This window comes from Lipophrys pholis, assembly GCF_963383615.2.
Source record: "Lipophrys pholis genome assembly, chromosome: 11".
Lineage (NCBI taxonomy): Eukaryota > Metazoa > Chordata > Actinopteri > Blenniiformes > Blenniidae > Lipophrys > Lipophrys pholis.
In genome coordinates, this window is record NC_137631.1 from 5,250,613 (window position 1) to 5,275,336 (window position 24,724).

At 41.8% G+C, this 24,724-nt stretch overlaps 1 protein-coding gene across 1 annotated transcript in view; it reads right to left on the bottom strand.

Annotated features, from left to right (window-relative positions):
* map1ab (microtubule-associated protein 1Ab) overlaps positions 1 to 24,724 on the bottom strand; it is a 90,370-nt gene that overhangs the window by 60,923 nt on the left and 4,723 nt on the right. Inside the window, exon 2 of the mRNA XM_080474481.1 lies at positions 22,661 to 22,762. Within this exon, the coding sequence (XP_080330607.1) occupies positions 22,661 to 22,762 (102 nt within the window). The remainder of the gene's footprint in view (positions 1 to 22,660; positions 22,763 to 24,724) is intronic.

Here is a 24,724-nt window from a genome sequence, read left to right on the forward strand (position 1 = left end):
TACTGAGGTGACTGTCAACTGTAAAACTACCAAGTCCCAGGCGACACACAAATAACAAAAGTTATGCGTTTTTACTTGAAAACTTGCCTCTGATCTTCACAAATTTACCATGTGAAATATCATAATGAGCAAGAGATATTTAATAGAATTACCCGCTGAAAGTTAACTTACAATTTTATGTATTTTATGACATTTTGACCATTAACATCAGATACATACACAAAAAAATCTCCTGTATTTACACTCCTACAACCTCCCTACGGCCGCTCTCTGCCAAAGTTTAGTTACTAGTTACCTGGACCTTTAGTAAAATCCCTTGCAAGTATACATCTTTTATCTATTCTCTTGCTCCTCACCTTCTTCACTCTCACTGTCTTTCCATCCCTCAGTCTACAGCGGTGGAAAGCCCTGGGATCAATATCAAAGCTTTGCATAATTCAACAGCCGCTTCAATAATGTATGACGCAATGAGCCACTTTGAATGGATGCTTCCCTCTCTCCCTCCCTCTCTCCCTCCCTCTCTCCCTCTGTCTCTCTCTCCCCCTCTCTTGCTACGCCTCTTTCCTTCCCTCAGTCAGGTGAAGTCGGCCTGCCCTGCTGCTTGCATTAACAATGAATGTGCAGTGTTGAAACACTGAAATTAAATCATCCTCCACGTATCAGAAAGCTGTACTGTCAGACTGAAATGTGCTTCTCAGGTTGCTATGATAACATATCAACTCAAAGAAATGTCAGACGGTTACCCCCCCCCCCCCCCCCCCCAAAAAAAAAACAACAACCCTGGATGATTCATCGAGCTGTGCATCAGACCTGTTGAGTGCTACTCAAGCCCTGCAATGAATTAGTGTTGTTACAAGGCTTTTTACAGTGAAGGAATCATCCCCCCCCCCAAAAAAAAATTAAAAATGAGGGCGATTTCCTGTATCTACTGTGGCTGAGAGACTTCAACACACCTCAGAGCCAGGACTCAGAATGCAGGCTGCTGAGCGTTAACACAAACACTACCACGGATGACAGACAGCAGAGTGTGTTCATCACGCAGGAGCTCATAAATCTTACAAAACGTGAAGTCGATGCAGAATACATTACCTGAAAAGGATCTTTCAGATGTCCTATATCATGCTCCATTTTGCTTTGTCCAGTGAGCTGCATCCCGGCTCTGGGCTATTTCTCTAGGTGGGAGTTTCAAGTTCATTCACATACTTCATTCACATCCACGGTTTGGCCTCCCTGTGGAAGGGACAGGCCGGGGGCTGAACCGCCTCAAAGAGATTACAGGGAGCCGTGTGTGATGACGCACAGTTGGATTATAACACTTGTAGCTTCACCCACGTCCATGCAGCACTAACAAGAGCAGATAAAAAAAAAAGACATCTTGAGAAAGCGCAGTGCCAAAGATTTCCAAAAGGAAAAAGGCAACTTCACAATAACAGTGAATTATCACCAAAGAAGCTTGTTAAGATCACAGCAAAATGAGTTGTCGTGGTAACAAAACATCTAATCTATTAGACCCGGCCAGTTCACTGCTAAAACACCGCAGATTTTCTCTTCTATGCTGGTCTCTGCTGTTATACGTCATTCTATACTGATCTAATGCTGGTCTGATGCTGAGCCACACTACTCATTTTTGGTTTTGTTGTTTCATGTTGATTTCATACTAGTTTGCTCGGTTTTTTCTGGTTTACCCTGGTGTGCCACCACCAACTGAACGAGACATAACACAACATTTGCTGGTCTGTTGCTGGTTTAGTGCTTTTCTGCTGATGCACCACCTGCACGAACCAGCACCGGACCAGCAGAGACCAGCGAGGGGTTTGTTTGTCGGCGGGAACGGGGGATCAATACAAATAATAACGCTTCTGATGACGCTTTTATGATCTTTTATGTGCGGCACTGTTTCAGCTGCGGTTGTTCGAAAAGTGTGGTGCAAATACAGTTGTGTTGAGTAATTTGTTTCTTTCTCATTAAGTGCAATGTGGATTTATTTCCTAAGGTGAAAGGTGAGGGAAGTTGGTTATTCACATATAGACAAAGAGATAGTACACTTTGTACTAACCTGTACAGCAGTGGCAGCTCGTTTTAAATTTCTCAGGTGGGGCTCTTCATTATTATTTAATTTCAGCCTACGTTAAGTTAATTTAAATACAGTGTGTTTATAAACCACATTACAACAATGTTGTCTTTTTTAGATTGAGAGAGGCCCTCAGTGATGAAACATTATTGTACTTTTAAACAGCGAGTGAACAGAGAGCACTTATTAAGACTCTTTTATTAAAATATTTGTAAACAAATACAAGCAGATGCTTCATTAGTCCCCTTTAGAAAATTAATGTCTTTTGGGGCTGGTTTACTTGAAATCACAGTTAGTTTGAATTTAGGGAAAACAAATATCAGGTATACAGTATTTCCAAACAACACATCAATCCATGTTTCACAGCATTTTAGAATACTTTGATAGAAACCTCAAAATAAAAGAAGTGCAAAATAAACTGCTTTTTTAAGCTTATAAATTTTCAGTCATTAATGAATATGAGCATATCTAAACATTTATACATATTAACAAACCTGCACACATTTGTAAAATTCTGGACACATTTCTGTTTGTGTGCATTTAAAAATAATTATAATGGAGAAATCTGAACCTGACCTGCAGCTTTTCAGACAAATTTCTCCTTTCAAACGTTAAATTAGAAGAGACGTGACAGAGTTAATAATCAGACTCGCTGCTTGTTGTCTTCATCTCAACATCTCATAGAAACACTGAACAAACCAGAACTGACTTTAAGCCAATCACCAAGCAGGTCTGGCGATTTAAAAGCCTCAGACATCAAATGACACGGACTGGTTTCATTTCATGTCAGTCACGCTTGTTATTGAACATTTTAATGATATTCAAATTTTTTTGAGATGCACCTGTATATTTTATTTACAAAATAATAAAATCCTTCTTGATCACTCTACTGGCCAGCTGCTACTGCTGTATTGTCTTGAAAGTATTTAAAAAAAAAAAATTATTTAGACTATTTCCTTATTAAATCATCAATGATCTCTGCAAAAAAATTCTGGTCTGGCTGTACTGGATAATTAAAATACTTTCTCTTTGCAGAGCAAAACTTTTTTCATATGAACGTCCCAACTCAAAATGGAATGATTGTGATTAAACAAGTCAGTCAAGCACGGCAAATAAAAAAAAATACGAGAAAACAAACATTACATTTTATTTAAAGACATTGACGCTATCATGCTCCTTACACCACTCTCTGCCTCGGGGCTTTGGGGAGTGTTTTACTCGAAAGCACAAGACGAGACGATGTGCAGAGAGGCGGAAGAGAAGGAGTCGACTCAGCATGAACAATCTTTCCACAGCGGTTCAGCTCAGGGTCAGAGGAATGGAACCCGACAGCTGCTCATACGCCAGTATAATGATAGCTGACAGTGTGCGTATTTCCAGAGCCGACTGTGCTCCTAGAGCGTGAACGCACAACACATAAGCATTACTGTGTTAGTATGACACAGAGAAAAGGCAGCGGTTGCCTGCAGTCAGCAGGTCTTTTCAGGAAGGTCGGAGTGTCCCATAAATGAGTCCTACAAACATGACCTTCCTTCGGTTACCTCTGCGACAAGGTGAGCGGACACAACTGCTGGGTCACTCTGAGGACCAGGACGCTGTTAGACAGCAGAATTACACAAATGATGCAGTAGACAATGATGCTCAGCCAGGAGCTGAGGATGCTCCCAAAGGCAGCGTTCAAAACACTCAATCATCAACAGCTTGCAAGTGTCAATCATTATTGGAGCAACAGTTTGCCCAAGAGAAGAGAAGTGGCTGACTGATTGACTGACTGAATGAATGAATGAATGGCTGACTGACTGACTGCCTGACTGACTGACTGACTGACTGACTGAATGACTGAATGAATGAATGAACTGTTTTCCGTTTTTATTCAATTCTATCTGTACCTTCGCCAACAAAAGTTGGGGCGACGGTTATGTATTTGTCTGCATGGCCCCGAGGAAATTCTGGCAAACCGTCTGGCGCCTCAGGAGGGGGAAGCAGTTTTTCACCAACACTGTTTACAGTGGAGGTGGGGATGGGGAGCTGTTGGCCTCAGCTGGAGATGTCGTCGGGCAGTGGAAGGAATACTTCGAGGATCTCCTCAATCCCACCATCACGTCTTCCGCTGAGGAAGCAGAGGCTGGGTTCTCAGAGGTGGACTCGTCCATTACCCAAGCTGGAGTCACCGAGGTAGTTGCTAAGCTCCTCGGTGGCAAGGCACCCGGAGTGGATGAGATTCGCCCTGAGTTCCTTAAGTCTCTGGATGTGCAGGGACTGTCGTGGCTGACATGTCTCTGCAACATCGCGTGGCGGTCGGGGACAGTACCTCTGGACTGGCAGACCCGGGGGGTGGTCCCTCTTTTAAAGAAGGGATCGGAAGGTGGTTTCCAACTACAGGGGGCTCACACTCCTCAGCCTCCCCGGGAAAGTCTATTCCAGGGTACTGAAGAGGAGGATCCGGCCGTTAGTCGAACCTCGGATCCAAGAGGAACAATGCGGTTTTCATCCTGGTCGTGGAACACTGGGCCAGTTCTATACTCTCCACCTGGTGCTCGAGGGTTCATGGGAGTTCGCCAAACCAGTCCACATGTGTTTTGTTGATCTGGAGAAGGCGATCGACCGTGTACCTTGGGACGTCCTGTGGGGGGTGCTCCGGGAGTATGGAGTCTGGGGCCCTTTGTTAAGGGCTGTCCGGTCCCGGTACGTCTGGAACAGGAGTTTGGTTCGCATTGCCGGCAGGAAGCCAGACCTGTTCCCAGTGCACGCTGGCCTCCGGCAAGGCTGTCCTTTGTCACCGGTTCTGTTCATAACTTTTATGGACAGAATTTCTAGGCACAGCCAGGGACCGGAGGGGGTCTGGTTTGGGGACCAGAGGATCTCGTCTCTGCTCTTTGCAGATGATGTGGTCCTGTTGGCTTCATCAAACCTGAACTTTCAGCGTGCACTGGCGCGGTTCGCAGCCGAGTGTGAAGCTACCGGGATGAGGATCAGCGCCTCTAAATCCGAGGTTCTCGACGGATTGAGACTGTTATCTTAATGTACCGTAACACATCTGAACGTCACATTAAGAATGTTAGGAATGTGCCACGAATGACAGGAAAATGTTATTTGTCATGCATCGTGCCTATGTGTAAACGCAGCATAGAACCAGGCAAAGGAGCATCCCTCTACCAAGATGTCTATCGACCCATTCATCCAGTGAATCATTCGTTTATAGTCCATACTCACTTTATCTAGAGAAGGATGGCCAGTGGCTGGAATCTATTACATCTGACGTGGGGTAAAAAGCAGGGTACAATCACCCACATGTTGAGCGTCTCTGGATAAAGTGTGAAACCAAAAAAACCAACAAAAAAGAACTGTCTTTAGATTGTTGGAGGAAACCAGAGAACCTGGAGGAATACAGAAGCCCTGGTTTGAACCCTGGCCTTCTCGCTGTGTGGTGAAAGAACCAAACACAACCTATTGTTTTTTCTCAATAAACCAACAAACTGTCTTGTTTTGAATATGTTGAGAAATTTTGGTTCAGTTCTTGGATGGATGCACAGATGTTACTTATAAGAGGAGTAGTAAAATCCAAGATCCTCATGCTGAATAAGATGTTAATTGAGTACACAAAATTAATAGAATCCTGCCTCGTGCTTATTAAATGCACCTATTGTATGTTTATGTATGTAATAGCAATTTACACAAAATACGTAGATACCATGTAAGTATTTTAGGGATAAATGTCTTAGAATACTGCATTTTTATTCTTAAGTAATCTGATAAGGACTGTAGGTGGAATTTATTTGTAGTACAATAATATTATCTGAGATTTCCTCATGAACCTTCCCTGTTGACTGGGATTTGTCACAGCACCATGGTACTTTGTTTAAGAAGGCACCCGGGGCTATCAGAAAAACAGCAAACTCATGCAATCTGGAAATTGCCAGAGTCAGACGTGTGGTTTCGATTATTATTTATTTTTTATTTTTTTTTAACTAACTGCTGTCATATAGTTTGTGTGCAGCCCCACGTGAGGAGGGGAGGGAATGCTCAGTGCAGGTGCTCTGTCACGTCAAGCTGAAAGTAGCAGAAAGGAGCAGCCGACACAGTATCCTGGCACCGGGGAAAAGAGCTTTGAGCTTCCCAGCCATAACTTCTACTGCCAATCGATTCCTTCAAGGCAATGTAGCAGACCTCAACGGTGATGAAAACGTCTCCTTCCAAGCATCCAATATTGGGGGGCACAGATTGACACCGGGAGAAATATTTGAGAGGCAGGAGGTGATTGGCAATGGGAATAGGAGAGAACAATGGTGCCATAAATGCAGGAAAAAAGCAAAGTTGTTAGCCCGTCTTTGTTGTTGTTGTTTTTTTTTTCATTTTGAGCTTGTACCAGGTCACTTCATAAATTCATACATGACAGGTGATACAGATTAGTGGAGAGAAATCACTTTAATGTCTTTAACGGTACAAGAAGCTTAATGAAATCTGGCGGTTTTATAATAAACTCAAGACGTGTTTCTAGTAATTGTGCAGCAATGATGTATGGTAATAGGAAAAGACATGTTTGTCCGACCGGCCTTTTGTGTCTCGGGTCTTCGTGAGATGTTTTCCATTGTTTATGGCTCTGGTGTTAGCATGTTGAGCATTCACGTTCCATGTCGTGGTCCGTGTTGATGTCTGCTTTTTGTTCCACGTCTGTGTGTGTTTTCGTGTGCACTATCTAGCCTCTAGTTTTTATGTGTCTTGTTGCTGCGCCCCTCCCGTGTCTCACCTGATGTGTTTCCACCTGTGTGTATAAACGTGTCACTCATATGCTGGTCTGTCTGTTTCGTGTCCTCGTCCTCAGTCTGATTATTCTCATTCTTTTTGTGAGTAATCAGAAACTTTAATGAAGATCGATTTGAGTTGAAGCCTGATTTTCAATTAGGTCCACCAAAATGATGTTCCAGACATTTAGTTCCATTCCGTCCAGGAATGCAACTAAAACATGAGCCTCTATTCTCAGTCAGCTTCTTTTGAAAACAGGAGCATTTGAATGGGGTTTTACCTAAAACCTTTTAATGTGCAGTAAAAACAGACATTATAATAAAACAAGCCTTCTGAGATGTAATAAATCACATTGGACATCAGTTTCTTATTTTACATGTCCAACATTTCATATGCATGAAGGCAAAGGTGCTACATGGATAATGTGATTTATTTTGATAATCAATGTGCCACATAAGTAGATCAGCTTTAATAGTGTGTCTAAGCAATATCACATTTGAAAGATTTAGTAGCGCAGACTCTTGGTATGTTGTGAGAGCGGCCTTTAAATGAGATTAACGGAGACGTCGCTCAGTCTGGCTCAAGCTCCTGGTTGTTTGATTCTGTGGTGGAAAAAAGTGGGAAAGTTTATGCAAATTATTTGTAAAACTTTTAGAACTTTCCGGTACACTTAAAGGCCCAAATAAAGCCTTTTAAATCTTTCAGTATATAGTAGCAGTTATGAGACTCAACTGTAAAGCTTCCGTTAAGTGAGTTTTCTGGTCTTATATTCGAGGATCAAAATCGACGAGTACCTTCCAGAATGAAATATCCAAGAGCCTCAACTAGGGAAGCACCACTTTTAAAAAGGACAAGTACAAGTACTAACCTTTAGCCACTTGCTGATATTGAGTAATGGTGTGAGTATTTATCAAATGCCATTACCCCAAATGATAATCCATTCACAAACAATATATGAAGGCGTCAAACCATCTCTGCACAGTCTCTGTATTGATGCTATTGTTGTAAGGCAGAAGTGCTATTTATTGTGTTCTAGACATTTGATGGGATTTCAGTATTTTGCATGTTTTATTCATTGTATTGCTGTGTTTTATTGGAGTGAAATCAAGCATGTTATGATTGACTGTTGTTTTATTGATTTTATTATTGTTACGCACTTTCCGCCTAGCAGTCATAGAGAAAATAATAAAATAGAATAAATAAAAATAACGGGGCTCATGCACGCCAAATGTAATCTATTTACTAATCATGACTGCGAGAGTAATGTGTAGCATCTTGTTTCCACACTGGGCTATGTTTACTACAGACTGTAGGTCGAGGGACCCAGCTTTAGCATGTAGCATATAGCATGTAGCATGTAGCACAGCTCGGAGTAAAATTCTTATGCTCCACTGAGCAGTTAAACTAACGAGAGACTACAACTCTGCTGGTTGTACGAACTATCTTTCACCTCCTCTTGATATTTTGGCAGAATATAATTTACAGTCGGTTTTACTTTTGCCATTTTCATTAATATTAAAAAATCTCCACATTGTAGACATTACTTGTCCTCTCGTCACCCTGCTGGTGATGGATAACGTCACATAATAGTCGCTGGGTTGTATCGGGATCTTTTACAGACGCGAGTACGAGAATCGTGCAGTATCGGTATCGGTATTAGTGCATCCCTAGCCTCAACCATACTGGCAATTAATAATGCTTAAAAGCTCAGAGGTAAGGAGGAAAATACTCAAATGACCTCAGATAATCATGTTCGAGAGGAAAAGAAATAAGACCTGGAGGAAGAGATAGAGAGGATCATTTTAAGTAATTAAAATGATCAAATTTAGACATAAAAATAGATATTTAAACCAAGAAGGAAACTGGAGCTCAGAAGAGAAATAGAAGGGGTTTCACACCATGATAAGTATATATTATAAGCAGTAAAGGGAGATTTGAGAACACAGATATGGAACAAAGAGAAGAGCGATACTGCAGTCAAAATGTGTGCCCCAAAATGGAAAAGCTTTCCATGACTTTTAGTACTTTTCCAGGGCTTAAATTTGTTGGAGATTGACCAGTTGATGCCCTTTTACGTCAGTGTTCCAAAGCCTAATGCTATTACCTCAGACTGGGGTTTTTTTGGGGGGGGGGCATTACTCATCATAAAAAAGACACTTTTTAAAGGTAACAAGTGGGTCACCAACCAAAAAGAACACATTTGAAATCTGTTTTAAAAACAGCTGTTGTTGATTTGTTACTAATGGCTGCTAATTTTTTTTAGTCCAACACATTATACCCAAAAAAAGAATGAATGAAAATAATTTATTGAACTCCAATAGCATTCAGCTGCTTCAGACATCACGACTAAAGTCATAAAGTGTTGTTTCGTAAGCGTAGCTTTATAATATATTTATTTTACCAGTCTATACTTTGAGGTGACAGGAATATCAATTACAACCTCCCTTCGTTATCTCACATCTACAGTTTATATTAAATATTCATAGGAAGATTTAGACCCTTTGCCCCTCAAGCCGTGTATGTAGCCGTTGTTGATATTCTACAAGCAGCGGCTGGGCTTTCAATTCACGGACACGGGAGCATCCAGAAAAACTCATGGGAAAAAACAAGGACAGAACAAGTTTTTGTTTGCTGTGATTTTTATCCAATGTTTTCACTTTCTACTGCTGTCACACTTGATTACTTTTACTGTGCTCTGAAAACAGTGATTCTTACATGAGAAAATGAGGTAAAGGGGCAGAAAAAGGGCATATATTGTAGATGCACTGATAGTAATACCAGTATCGGGTCTGGTACTAGTATCGGTGCACTTGTACCTGTACTCATGAGAGCTCTCCGATACAACCCGGTGAGGAGACCAGTGAGAAAATGGCAGAAGGCAGACAGTAAATTGTGTCCTGCCAAAATATCAAGAGGAGGTGAATTATAGTTTGTAAAAAAAAAACAGCAACTTAATCAGAAGAGACATTTGGACCAGCAGAGTTAGAATGATTAGAATGATTAGAATGTCGTTGAGCAAGACAAACTGCCCCCAATGGACTAGAGGGGTTGCATGGCAGCAGCCTCCACTGGTGTGTGAATTCCATTTACTGTTGTACTTTACAGATTGTATACAAGATACTGTTTCCATTCAAAGACAAATTGATCTTTCTGTTCCACCTCTTAAGATCTGGACCTTACAGAGCCAGATCTTTCTGGCTCTGTAAGGTCCTTTCCCACCATTGGGAGAAACAGCAGACACACTGTCTGGTCTGGGGATTTGGAGACATCTCAGTTCTACTACTTGAACTACACAGCAATATACGCAGTGTGTCATATTAGAATATAATATTACATATTACAATATCAAATTACGTATTCCTAATGTTCTGAGAAGAATTACAGTAGTTTCAGCTTACCAGGATCCATCAACACACAATGCAGCCTCCTGTTTCAGGAAACATGCTCATCTTCGCCCCCATCCCTCGCCTCATTTTCTGACCTTTGTCAGAAAACTGTCGATAAAAGATGCACTGACCTCTGTAACCTTTCATCATGTAACGCCTTCGGGGCCCTCCGTTGAGAACACCCATGCCGTCGCCATGGCGACAGCTGTGAAAACCATGTTCCCCTGACACCAGAGCAAATTGACTTCATCAATGAATGTGAATTTTTAATCACTCTGTGCCGAAACTCCCCCCAGGGTTCTATCACCACTGCGTCATCCACGTCACGATGAGGCCATGGAAATCACACGGTCTACACTGTGAATACCTAAATCTGTAAACACACCAACATTAGGAGTATTTGCGTGTAATATGGGGAAAAATTCAAGCTCCTTAAAAATTAAATTTTAAGGTGAATTTACAAGTAAAGGAAAGAATAGATAATGAAATCATTTAAAATGGGTGTGGAGCTTAATGGCAGAGGGGATGAGGGACTTTGAGTATCGATTAGTTTTTTTTTGGGGAACATTATAACGTCTGCCTGAAGGCATAAGAGACAACTGGTTTGACAGAACATGCTCATATTGGATCACACTCTGATGATGTGTTTTAAGTTGTTCTTGTTTTAACAGACAGCTCATTATACCAGCAGGGAAAGGAAAAGGTTAAAAGGCTTCCAATAATGGAATGGACAAAATCTTGCAAGATTGTGTCACAGACATTAAAAAAATGTAGATTTCACGTTAAATGAGCTCTTTGTTGACCCCGTTTAGCAATCAGCTGTGTGTTTCATCGAACTGCAGCTGTGAGTCAAACACAGTCCGGAGATATTTGTAAGACTCAACAGTTTCAAACTTTTGATTGTGAACGATGCTTTCTTACATAATAGAGAACAAAAGTGACAGGACACAAGCGTGAGGTGAGTCTCTGTTTGAAAGCCTGGTGCTGGACATGTGTCCACCAACACCAACCTGGATTGTATTTCTTAGAAAGTCTAAAAGCAGCACTAAGAACTGAGCAGGCGGGGGACTTCCGGGTCACGTACAAGATGGCAGCTTAATTGCTGTGCTCCCAGACATGTGAGGAAAACAGCCCGGAAATCAACGTAAAGATCCTCAACAACGAATGGAAGCAAATACGACAGACAGTAGGGCTAATAGAAAGACAAATGAGATAACTCAGAGCGCAGCAGCGATGAGAAACGAGGAAGAGCGGCCATGGCGAACTCAAGCTAACCGGAGTAGCTCCCTGACCCACGGGGCTGATGTAGACCAAGAAGACACGTCTCTGCACAGCATTCTCAACGAGATAAAAGACTTCAGATGAGACAACAAGCAACAACTCGCTGCGATCAAACAAGAACTGCACAGAACGAACAGCAGACTAGAGGAAGCTGAGGGGAGGATTGAAGAAGCCGGGACGGTGCTACGGGCTATGGCTACGCTAATAAAAAAAAAGCTAGGCTAACGTGGAGGCTAAGCGAGTAGACCAGGAGGGACGAGCTCGCCGGGACAACCCGAGGATCCACGGCGAACACACCGGGCGGCTGAACCCGGGGATTCACGGGTGAGACCCCGCTGCATTATCGCTAAGTACGTGAGCTACAGAGTAAAAGAAGAAGTGATTCGCAGAGTCAGGCAGAAGACAGATAAACGACAACAACACACGCTACTTTGTAGACCATGACTACCCAGCTACGGTTCTACACATTGAATACGACGAGGTGAAGAAGATACTGATGGAGCGGAAAATCCAATTCCATGCTCCCCATTGGGCAAAACTCCAGATCCATTACGATGACGGCATCCAGGCGTACCAGAGCGCAGCGGAGGCGACGGAGGGTATTGCTTCACGGGGGCTCCGGGGTCACCATCATCACCGCTCCGATCGACAAAACCCACAGAGAACTTCAACTTCTTTCATCCTGGCAGATGATGGGAGACCCAAGGGAGCGACAAACACGACGGGAGAAGCACCGGGAGAGGGGGAACCAGAAGCACCGGGACAGGGGGAACCCTCTTGGAGAACTTACAAAAAAAGACAACAGCAATTTAAAAGAAACACACAGCCAACCAAATAAACCTTTGTTCGAGGAATGTGGTTCCAGACTGAATAACTGGAATTATTTGTATTTCTTTGGACCTAGAAAAATTTACCTGTAACTAAGGGGAATATTTAGGTTTGTTTTATGTTTCTTGTTGTTTTCACTGGTTGATTAGTTATTTCTATAAAATAACGGTACGCCCCAATCCGGGCCATAAAGACTGTTTCAAGTTTAAAAAAATGACTGAGTACTCTTGACTTGACTTGATTCAATTGTGTCTCAGCGTTGGTTCTACAGAAAGTCTCCACTTCTGAGTCTGGTTCTACAGAAAGTCTCCACCTCTCAGTCTGGTTCTACAGAAGTCTCCACCTCTGAGTCTGGTTCTGCAGAAAGTCTCCACCTCTCAGTCTGGTTCTACAGAAAACTCCACCTCTCAGTCTGCTTCTACAGAAAGTCTCCACCTCTGAGTCTGGTTCTACAGAAGTCTCCACCTCTCAGTCTGGTTCTAACAGAAAGTCTCCACCTCTGAGTCTGGTTCTGCAGATTTCTTCCCGTTAAAAGGTTATTTTTAATTTCCACCGTCTCCTCTACTTGTAATTGTTGAATTTCTCTCTGTAAAAGTGCCTTGAAATGCCTGTAATTATAGAAATAAAATGAAATTGAATGGGTACAATATCTTCTTTAGTCTGACTTCATTTGCAAGGTATTTTTAAATCTATTATCAGACACAATCACAAACAACGCAAACCTTTTCAGGTGTCGTAAACTACATTGGGCACGATAGAGAAATCTATCAGAATCACTTCCTTGCACGACCTGGTTCACACATATTCAGAGACTCAGACTCTTCAAGCACAATCACAGGTCAACAGTCACATTGAAATACTTTACTAATGTGCCAGAAGGATGCAAACACTCAATATTCTATTCAAAGCAAACCCACTACTTTGGGTGGAGGTAACAGAGCCCTGACCGACCTGGACATGTTCACTTGCATGAATAACCTTTTTTTCTGTTTCAGAGGTCACATTTAGATGCAGCACAGTAAAAAGTCCAATCTCAGCAAAGCGAATCCCTTCATGAATGGACAGCAGCATCATAACACGACATCCATACTGTGGATCATTTTAAGAAGGCTCTTATTAGGAATTGGATCAAGTATATAGTCTTTCATGAGCTCCCCGGCTGACTAAGCCATCTCGCTGAGCTCAGCCTGTGTGTTTGTGCTTGCGTGTGTGTGTGTGTGTGTGTGTGTGTGTGTGTGTGTGTGTGTGTGTGTGTGTGTGTGTGTGTGTGTGTGTGTGTGTGTGTGTGTGTAGGAGGGAGGATCCACATGTAACGATCGGCATCAACTTTGCTTTTCCTTTTCTCTCTGCCCACATTCTCCCTCAAACAGCACAGGGAACAGGAGGGAGACCCAGTCAGAGAGAGAAGGACGTGATGCTTCTCATCTCACTTCAAAGCGTCTCTGCACCTTTGGGACGTCAAGGCCTCTTTCCCATAAACCAACAGCACTTTGTTCAATAGCTTCCAAAAACATCTCGAGGAGCGCCTGCACTGATGAGCTCATGGTAGCACGTGCAGGACACAGCTCACATAGATGGACAGATCTTTCACTGTATTTCAGTCATCCATCACAATAGACTGTCTCTATTCATACATGGCATGTATTCAGATAGATAACCTTCATAGGATGACTGTACTGACTGTCTGACCTGCAGGGAACCTAATGTTTAAAAAAAAACACACCGAGCATTAGAAGCTACAGGAATCAAACCACGAAACGAACACTAAGCAAAATGTGTTCCATAAATGAAGTACTTGAAGAAGAGTCAGACTGGGTCTCCTTCACTCTGCATTACTTTAAAAGCTTCACACAGAACTTGTGTAGCAGCATCAAGGACAGCCTGTCTTTTTAAAAGTGAGTCAAAGGAAGAGCAGTTAAACTGAATCAACTGCAACTAGTTATAATCAGACCGTGAGACCAAGTTCAATGTAGGACCTAGAAAACCTAACACAAACAAACACACACACACCCACGCACACACACTGAGAGGAGGTTAAGACAAGTAAATCGCTGACACTAATCCATGGCCTATCTGCCCTAGTGCTCACCTCAGTGTTTGTGTAGGCTGTGTGTGTGTGTGTGTGCGTGTGTGCGTGCGTGCGTGCGTGCGTGCGAGTTCTGATAATTAAGTTAAACCATAAGTAGAATGTTTGTTTGAAAACCTGGACACGCTGCACTACACTGTTTTAACACTAGAGGGCACTGTGCAAAATGTTCAATACAGATACAGTATAGAAAGTAAAAATAAAAAGTAGTTGTTTTTTTTACCTTTATAATTGAAGTATGTTCTTTTTTGTTTAAAGGACTTGAAACTCATTCTCAACAAATACGTCCCATCAGTCTCTGAAATGATGGACCTCATGCAGGAAACAAGGAATGAAGCTCACGTGTGCCTTGTTACTGTCTTGATCTTTTTATCCATCATTTGATTTCATTTCGATTTCTGGTACTATGGACAATGTTAACTTTTTTGCTCATTTCTTTAGTAAAAGGTTTGACAAGATGTTGAGACCACAGGCATCGTGATCAGTGAAACATAAAATCAAAATATAAAAGTGTTTCCATGTGGGTGCCCACATGCATGATCCACCTGTTGGTTGCTTCTCCTAATTTGAAAATTGTAAACGGTGGCCTTTGATATCCTACCGAATGTGCCACTCTGCTGGCATATTCAAAGAAGGGGTATTTAATTTGCACTGGTGAGTTTTGTATTGAGGCCACAGATCCACGAAACTCATTTTTCTTGCAGCCTTTTTTTTTATTTTCTGGGCACTTGAGAAAATGCCACAGTCAAACACACAAAGCCTCTCAGTGTTCAAAGTAATGGTTGTCAACCTGAGATACAGCATATGTGGGCACATGTATCATTAAATCAAGGAGGGGAGGACTTTGCCTTCAAAGTTATATCAACATTAAAAAACAAAAAAATCTAAAGGAATTTTCTGGACTGAAAACTGATGATTTAAATTTTTGAACTTCTATTTCAGACGCCGCGCGACCCTGAGCTGGATAAGCGGAATAGAAGATGGATGGATGGGTAGATGGATGAATTGAAGACGTGCCTTATTTGATATGTTGAGAGTACAATATTTCTCAGACTACAGTCACAGCTTGTCGTGCATTATTATAGGAAACAATTTATATGTGCTTCTCTGCCGATAATTCTTTTTTTGTCAACATTAAGAAGTGAATTATATGTCAGACTAAAGCCTTCCATACCATCTGAGACCATTAGATGTCACTGTGTGACATCAGAAAGCTTCTACAGTTCAATAAAAAACCTCTACTAATCCTGTATTTGACTGAATCCTAAAAAGTTAGTCCAATAAGAAGTTAAAATTAGAATGATGGTGCCGGACGCTCGTCGTTTCTGCTCTTCCTCACCGGCGGGACAATGTCACTGCACCTGAGCAGGTTTTCTTTTTAAGCACAGAGGACGATTGTGTTTCTTCCTGGAAGGCTGCGGTGCTGTGCAGCGCTGTCATCAGCTCGGTGGACCCATTAAATGGAAAATGAGAACCAGGGAAAGTCTGAGGTACAGATTTAGATTGTCAATCGATAAACACAATCTAGGAATACATTTTCCTGAGCGTACCCTCCAGGTTTATTTCCAGCTGGAACAATCACAACATGCAGTTTGAGAGGGGCGAGCTGGTTGCTACAGAGTTAGCCATCTTGCTTGTTGAAAAAAGTGCCAGAATATAATAACACAACTGCAGATTGCTCATTCATTCACTTTGATTTAAAGCAGCGCTGAACAGTATTCTCGATATGACAGTAATCTTATCTTTCTGTGTCAGCAGAATCCAGTAAATCCCTCGGATGACTCGCCCTGTACGGCGTGACCTTGCGCTTTGCCAGTGCGAGACAAAAACAGAACATGTTTCTCACTTCACATCAATACCCAGAACCTGGGAAATGTTGATTAAAAAGCACTGTGCTGTGAAATTCGAAGATGTAATTAAAACTATCCCCGCTAGGTTTAAGCAGCGCGTTGTGTGATTCAAAACGATGATGATAATTACATGTGTTGTAATCTGACCATTTAATAACAGCCTGCCTGGGAGAGATTAAAACTTCTCATGTAGGTTTGCATGTGGCCGTGAGGAGCAAAGCAACAGGGAGACTGCAAATCTCATTCTGAACAAGAAAAGCAGCGTGATTGCGGTTTGACGACCTTGTCAGCATTTTAAATTAAAGACTAAACCCTGTGCCCTGAAGTCTGATTGGTATGCTTTCTGAGGATTGGCTCTGATGGCTGATGACCCCGGATGACATCATAAATGTGATTACATATGACACAACCCTAAGACCTATTTACAGAGAAAAATAAAAAATAAAAAAATTACGGACATGAAAAACATATTTCAAAACAATCTGCAGACCAAACAAAAACAGTCTTTTAAAAGAGAAAGCGTCATGAAATATAAAAGCAAAATATGGATTTTGTGTGGAAAAACTAAAGACCTTGTTCACGTGTGAAAGTTACACCTTCCAAGTGGAAGAAATACATTTAAGCCCAGTTTACGTGACGTTTCCGGTAAAGTGCATTGTTTTTGCACTTTCATTTTAGTTTGCAAGGCAACATTCTGAAAACAATGTAGCTATAGCATTCCAGGCCACTAGTGGGTGCTGTTGTTTGTTTTTTTAACGAAACCATACAACTACAAACGATAACAATGGGAGGTCACGGACATTCGTACGGACAGACGACCCAGTTGGATTGTTATTACGTCCACACAGCGGAAACACTCAGAGACTTTCAGAAAGTTATGTTTTCTACGTTTATACGGAGACTGCGTTTTCTACAGGTTCCGGGAGCTGCTCACAAAAAGTTGCATTTTCAGTGCACTGTTGTTGATACCCAAAAACACAACGAAAGTTTGGTGATTTCACTTGAAAAAAAACTTTGCATCAGGAAAGTAGGAAATTTCTGTGAGCTCAGGGGGACAAACTTGATGTCATTCAACACTGTAATTGACGTAACAAATTGTATGTAATATGTAATAAATAGATGCAGTTACACACTGAAAATAGACTTTCATGGATCGACAGTATATGTAGTTTGCGCAATTAAAAAAAAGCAGTATTTACATTTGTGTCAATAAATATTAGTTGTTAAATATATACAGTAATTTCTTTTGTGTGTGTTAACTCAAATTGATGCGGACACTGATTTCCATGACGTTTATCCGTTTGCTGTTCCTATGTGAACACTCTCAATTCGTAAGTTGCTGCAAGACAAGAAAGAAGCGTGCCATATGCGCCTTACATATTTTGCTTTTAACCGCACTTTTATCACACAGGTTTTTAAACTCAAGCTTTCCATCTGAAACAAAGAAATTACATATCACCACAAGGTGTGTGGAATTACTTCAACGCTAAACATAGTACGGATACCCCAGCTAATGTAAAAGATATTCTTTTTAGAAGTTTAAAAAAAAAAACAACAACAAATAAATATCTGTAATTCGTTGTTTGAACATATATAAATCTACTTATCGATTCATTCATTTGACCAAAATCAGTTTGAGATGAAAAATATGGGAATCTTGTATCCAATATTGAAAAGTGATTAAAATGCAATTGATTACAATTAATAACAAATCCTCCCTTTGATTTTCTTTCAATTGAGTCTCACTACTAGAATGAACAACAATGATAATAAATGGGACAAAATAGAGTCTATAAAACCAATGAAGAAAAAGATGATAAAAATGTTACTGGTGTATTTATAGTTATGGATGGATGGATGGATGGATGGATGGATGGATGGATGGATGGATGGATGGATGGATGGATGGGTAGAAATTGATGACCCAAAAGGACATGTAGTTTGAATGATCCAAACAAATTAATGAATGTAATGAATGCATGAAGATCATTTTCCCGGTTCCCAGACGACAGAAAGTTTTCAGATAAATAAAAAATTAATATCCTAAAGAAGTAAGTTCCATTGCACAAGCACACTGGATCTGACAGAGGAAGTGGAGCCTCATCGATAGTCTTCACTGTGATTCTCCCAGGTTTTTATCAGTTAACTGATCAACCTCCTTCAACTTATCACCTCATTGTCAAACTCAGCCGAGCGCATTGAGCTGCTGCCGCTGCCAGTTTCCCCACAATGAAGGCTTTTTTCCGCCAACCCAAAGCAATGTGATCCCCTTATCTATTCCCATACTGCAGCCACTGGATCGCTCTCCATTGAAGTGCTATTGATTTACCCCGCATGCTGCACTGAAAAAAAAAAAAAAAAGTGGGTGGAGACGTGTGATCATCTGAGGTCGATACCTTCGGTCTCCGTCCTTGGCCCCCCCCGGCCTCAGCTGGAAAACCCACCTTCACTGACCTATCCTGCCCCTTTGGGAATGCACATGGCGTCTTTTCAACTGTCGGTACTGTCGGCAACCTTTATATCTAAAAACTAAAAGAAGAATGGACGACATTTTTCGTACTGTAGATCTGAATTGTGACCGAGTGGTGAATTCTCAAGGATATTGGAATTAGTGCTCATACAGCAGAGTAACAGTTAATACTATAATTTACAATTCAAATAATGTTCAAATATGCTAAAGCTGACCTATTCTTTTCTGATTCTAATCACCAATAATGTGTTAATGTTGGATAATTGGCTAATTGGTCCACTAAGAATGGTGAAAGATGCTCATATTCACATTATAGAAGTTTGTCGTGGTTTTATATCAAATGTGTGTCAAACACATTTTAGGCCCGGAACCATAAACGTCATCTTCAGTGCGCTGGAGCGGCGAACAAGAGGAAACCTGTAGTGGAATCTTCAACAAAAAGAAGATGTTATAACCCTAAGGTACATTGACACCCTAAAATCCAACCCTACGTTCATGTGGTTTGGGGGTGGAAGCAGGTAAAGCTGACTAACAGCGCTCTGGTGGAGCCTGGTGGGGCCTGGTGGGGCCTGGTGGAGCCTGGTGGGGCCTGGTGGAGCCTGGTGGGGCCTGGTGGGGCCTGGTGGAGCCTGGTGGGGCCTGGTGGGGCCTGGTGGAGCCTGGTGGGGCCTGGTGGGGCCTGGTGGAGCCTGGTGGAGCCTGGTGGGCCAATCACTCGCTTGATGGATACAACTGATTACAGAAACACCAACGAGCATAGAACAAAGGTGAAGGTGAAGGACCGGCTACCAACAGCAGGCTCAATGGCATCTCTCTGAGAAAGCCTATGGGAAGTCAGTGTATGCCGGCCAAGATTGGATCCAGGAATGTGAGGAGAATGTTTGAAGACGTGGACGATGTGGCGTCGCTCCTGGGAGGCTGAAAGGAAAGAAGCACTCTGTGGTTTGGATGTGGAAGGATAGAAGGAAGTGGAGGGAGCTGGACGGTGGTCGATGCTCCGCGAGGACCGGACAGACTTTAGTCAAGTAAGTCAAGGTACTTCAAGTTTCCAGCATGGCAGATTGCTTTTATAACAATTGCTTTTAAGATGCATTTTTCGTAGATTTTTGTTGAATCAATTAGGTTGTTACCAAAAATATGGTCAAATCGTCTGTAAAATTTAATTACTAATTTAGAAAAACAAACAGAAATTAAATATGTATTGTGATTTAGCTTCTTCTACTCAACAAGGAAGAGACCAATACAAAAAAAAATTACTTTGATGTTCAAAAACAGAAATCCATGTCAATTTAACCAAAAAAATTAATTTTTTATTTTTATATTAACAATTTTAAAAACTGTGACAATCTGGAGAATCACACAAATGAAAATGTGTGAAACAAACAGATCAAGATTACAGGTTCTGAAAATGGCATGCAACCATTTTCACAATTCGCCCAGCTCTCATTTACATATCAGCAAGGACTTCTTATAAGGTTTTAAATAGCTTTTGTTTTAATCATTCTGATTATTGTATCCAAAACAATTACAAGAAACAGTCAATCAACAAACAAATCTCATTTGAAGACCAACAAAACAAGCTTTCTGTTGTTTTGGACTCAAATATATTTGATATTAGAATATTATTGTTGTTGCCAGTATTTGAATTCGTGACCTTGTCGCTGTGAGGTGAGAGCGCCAACCACTGGGTCAACGCGTATCGCAATGACTGAACCGAGGAGTTACCGGAGTAACAAAGCAACCCAAAGCCCCAATCCAGTGTAAGGAACTCAGCGGGTTCTTATCATTTGTGTCTGAATGCAGAGTTTACCCAGCATTAACGATAAATTACAAGAGATAAAGAAAATCATGAACCTGACGTTGAATATGGGGAAACATTGCCATAAACATTCATTTACATTTAATGGAGCTCCGTGTCATTCAGAAACAAACATGAATGTTATTTTTTCTTCTCTTATATCGATACTAAAAGTAATTGAACTAACTAATGACACTTACAGGACGTCCTGCCAGGTCACTGTGCCACCGGGCTATTTACAGATTTACAATCTTACTTATAACCATTAATATTATTCTAGTTGTATTATTGAGGGACATGACAAAGGCAAATTAAACTGAAGAGGTGGAGGAATCCTTTTTTTTTTTTTTTATAAAATCCCTCACAAAGACAGCCTGGATAACAGATGGTGTGACGGATGCTTATTTAGTTTATTGTTTCACAGGAATTTGCTGTTTCCTCTGAAGGTATTTGCCTTGTTTACCAATTTTGTTGAAAAATGCGGTGTCATTTTTTTGCTGACTGCAGCTCCGACTTGCTACAAGTTCAGCTCTAATCTGCCCGGCGATTGTGTGTGCGTGTGTGTGTGGGTGCGTGTGCGTGTGTGTGTGTGTGTGTGTGTGTGTGTGTGTGTGTGTGTGTGTGTGTGTGTGTGTGTGTGTGTGTGTGTGTGTGTGTGTGTGTGTGTGTGTGTGTGTGTGTGTGTGTGTGTGTTTGTGTGTGTGTTTGTGTGTGCGTGCGTGTTTGATCCCTTCAGGCCATTACCTGGCAAACGATTGAAATAATTCCCTTTTCAGCATCTACTGCATTTCCAGCTCTGAGCCCTGAATCACTGCACCGCCTCGGCAGGAAGGAGAGCCACTGCACACAAACATGGACACACGTGTTTGTACAGAATCACTTGTGGGGCTCACTCTACGATATAATGCATGCTATAGATTTTAACCAAACTTTAAACGAATGCCTGACTTTTGTGGTCTTCACCAGATTAAATACTGAATCTCCTGAACAATCCACAAATCGGTGTGTGAATCGTGGCTCCATCGAGGACTGGGTTTTAGCTACTTGCCGAGTACCGATACGAGTAACTAATTAAATGCCGTTGAGCCTAATTCGTAATCTACACACAAACAATATGCGAAGGCTATATACTGTATATACGTTGCCGTGAACCACCTTAGTAGAGCCTCTACATCGATGCTTCACACACCTCCGCCAACCTTAGGCCCCGTCCACACGAGCCAAAACGATCTTTTTGCTCCCCGGCGTTCTCAAAAAACATTCCGTCCACACGTCACTATGAACACGGCTCACCACAAGACCTAAAGTCAGCAGGCTTCAGGGCATGTAGTACATATGCATGGCCTTTAGGGGCGCTGTGACTCACCAAATACACCAAAAACGCAGAAGAAAACACGGAGAACACAGAAATATAGAAGTTGAGTCCTGCTCATAGACTTCTATATATAATCTAGGTCTGTGCTCCTGCGCCCCCTCCTGCTGGTATCAGTAGCTTCTCCTGCAGCTCAACCGTATCGTGGTGGTTATTTGGTGACAGCGCACCGCGATAGAGGGAGAGGAGCCGGTGACACGATCGTTTTCCGTTTTAGTGCGCATTCTTTGTCGTCCACACCTCAAAGCCAAGTCGGTGTTTGAGAATTCCCCTACTCAGGGACCCGTGTAAAAAAGAAAAAAAAAGGCTTCCTCCCACCATTTTTAATGTTTATAGTGTTTTTGTTCTATGTGTATTATTTTATTACAAACAAAAAAAAAAAAAACAGCACCCTCTTTTGGCCAAACATGAAAAATACAACATTTTCAAAACCTTGCCATGCAAACGTGAAACTTTGAAACGAAAAGGCAAAAACGATGCATTTTCAATTGAGATGTCATGTAAACGCGCCGTTTACATGACATCTCAATTGAAAATGCATCGTTTTGGCAAACAAAGCTGTGGTATATTTATCATGAAGTACGCGGTACAGAAACACTGCCACTCATATGGATGCATAAATGCTGTGAAGGCGGAGAACCTTTTCTGAAAGTACTCATTTAAAAACCCAATCAGGTGCCAGAACTTTCTCAAATCGGAGATCCTCATGAATGCACCATAAACAAATTCCAGAAGTCTTTTCCGCACATAAGCAGCTCTCACTGATGACACTGACCTCTGACCTCGGAGGAGAAGTGGGCTGAGTGGCAGGTTATAAACAGCTGCAGCTCCTGGTCCAGGTCGCAGCACTTGAGGTCGACGTCCCAGGATCGGATTCCTGCCGGGAAGGAGGAGATAGATGTCTTAGAGGACGACAACAAGAAGCAGTCAAGGACAGACGTCAGCGACACGAGCAGGACTCTCTGGTCTCATGTCTGACGACCCTGAGGCGTCTTTCGCTCCTCCCTCAGTCTGTTTGTGGTGAACTTGAGGCGACCTCTCGGCAGATGCTGCTGTAGCATCTCCGCCGCCTCGCACCTCCTCAGCCCTGCCCCTCGGCTGTGATTGGCCTGCAGGGAAGGTCACGAAACTCGCAATGTTCACAACATCTTTAGACCGATTTCACTCGAACTGAAGTGAAGCCTCTCATACCACTGCACGACGCTAACTGACTGCCTCAACATTGTTTCATGGATAAATACTACTTCCACTGCCTTTTCCACAATCCTATAAAAGCGCCACTTGAAACTGAGAGGTTTTCATTCTGAATTCAAATAAACTCAAAACCAAATAGTGTTAAAACAAGGTTGAAGATCCTTCTGCTCGCTGCTTTTCCTAAATTGATTCATTTGACTTTTTAGCTGATTTGAGCCAGCGTTTACTGCTTTCACTCTTTGATACTGTTTACCTACGATATGTCTCATTTCTTCCAATAAACAGCTCACTATATTTTGTTTTTTGGAAGTGTGAACACACACACCGGAGTTTCCATGGCCACCAAGATGACAACAAAGCGGGGGAGGTTGGAACTACGTGTTTGGAATGACGAATTTCCCTCAGAAAGGGATTGACAACCATAATTTTTTCATTTTTCCCGGTGTAGATTCTGGTAGAGGAACTTGAAATTAAGTTAACACTGGTTGAAATTGAAGAATAATGACGAGCCCCACCTAGAAAATTTACCGCACACACACACACACACACACACACACACACACACACACACACACACACACACACACACACACACACTCACACACATACGTTCTCTCCTGCCCACTTGAACTGGCTACAAGCTTTTAGCCGGTGCTGTTGCCTCAGTATTTACTACTATACTAGAGTATCAAACTCCTGTTTGCTGGAGAAAAGCTTCATTACTCTTGAAACATCTCGGTCCTTCTTTCAGGAACTTGACTGAAGTCCCACTCTCATGCTGTGACGCATTCATTCCTCCAAAGAAACTTCAGTTTACTATCACAAGAGCTGCCTGCTCATTTTGCTCAATTCATAAATCCTGTGTTTTCAAGAACAGGTGTTATGCCAGTTTCTGCATGACTGCTGAAAGGTGCCTCGTCCTCAGAGGAAAATGTTCACTTGCACATTTTCTTATGTATATTAATGAATGTTAAGAAGATCAAAAAGAATGTGTGCTCACAAATATTTCACTTTCAACTAACTGAAGTCTCACAGCATCACCACAATAACAGCGGTGTGCACAAGAGACCATTAAAAGTAACAATACGTCATAATTACATTAAATTCAGCCATAATTACTTAGTGGAACCCTTCCTCTAAACTTCCCCTTCCTCTAATAATAAAACATGTCTTCACTGAGAAAAATGTCCACTTCTAATGACACACACACACACACACACACACACACACACACACACACACACACACACACACACACACACAGCAGTGCTATCAGATCTCACTGAGCTGCAGTGAGTCAAACTTCAGAGGGAACTTGTGTCAGATTTCATCCGGCGGGACAGAAAAGGGAAGCGCACACCTCTCATCTTATCCACTCATGGATTCCTCCACTGAAAGCAAGAATTTAGATTATTCAAATTTTTTCAAATCCTCATCCCCGTGCTCAAATCTCTTCTTTCACACAAATTAAAATAAAAAAAAAAAACTCTTTGAAGACCTTGTTTTGCCCTTGACTGAGGATAAAATGTTCCTTCCACCACTGCAGACTAATCACAGACGCTGTGTCACTCTCACGCTGCACTCAGGGCATATGAAGATTTTAGAAAGTTAATGTTTAGCATCTTAATTACAAGATGAGACAGCT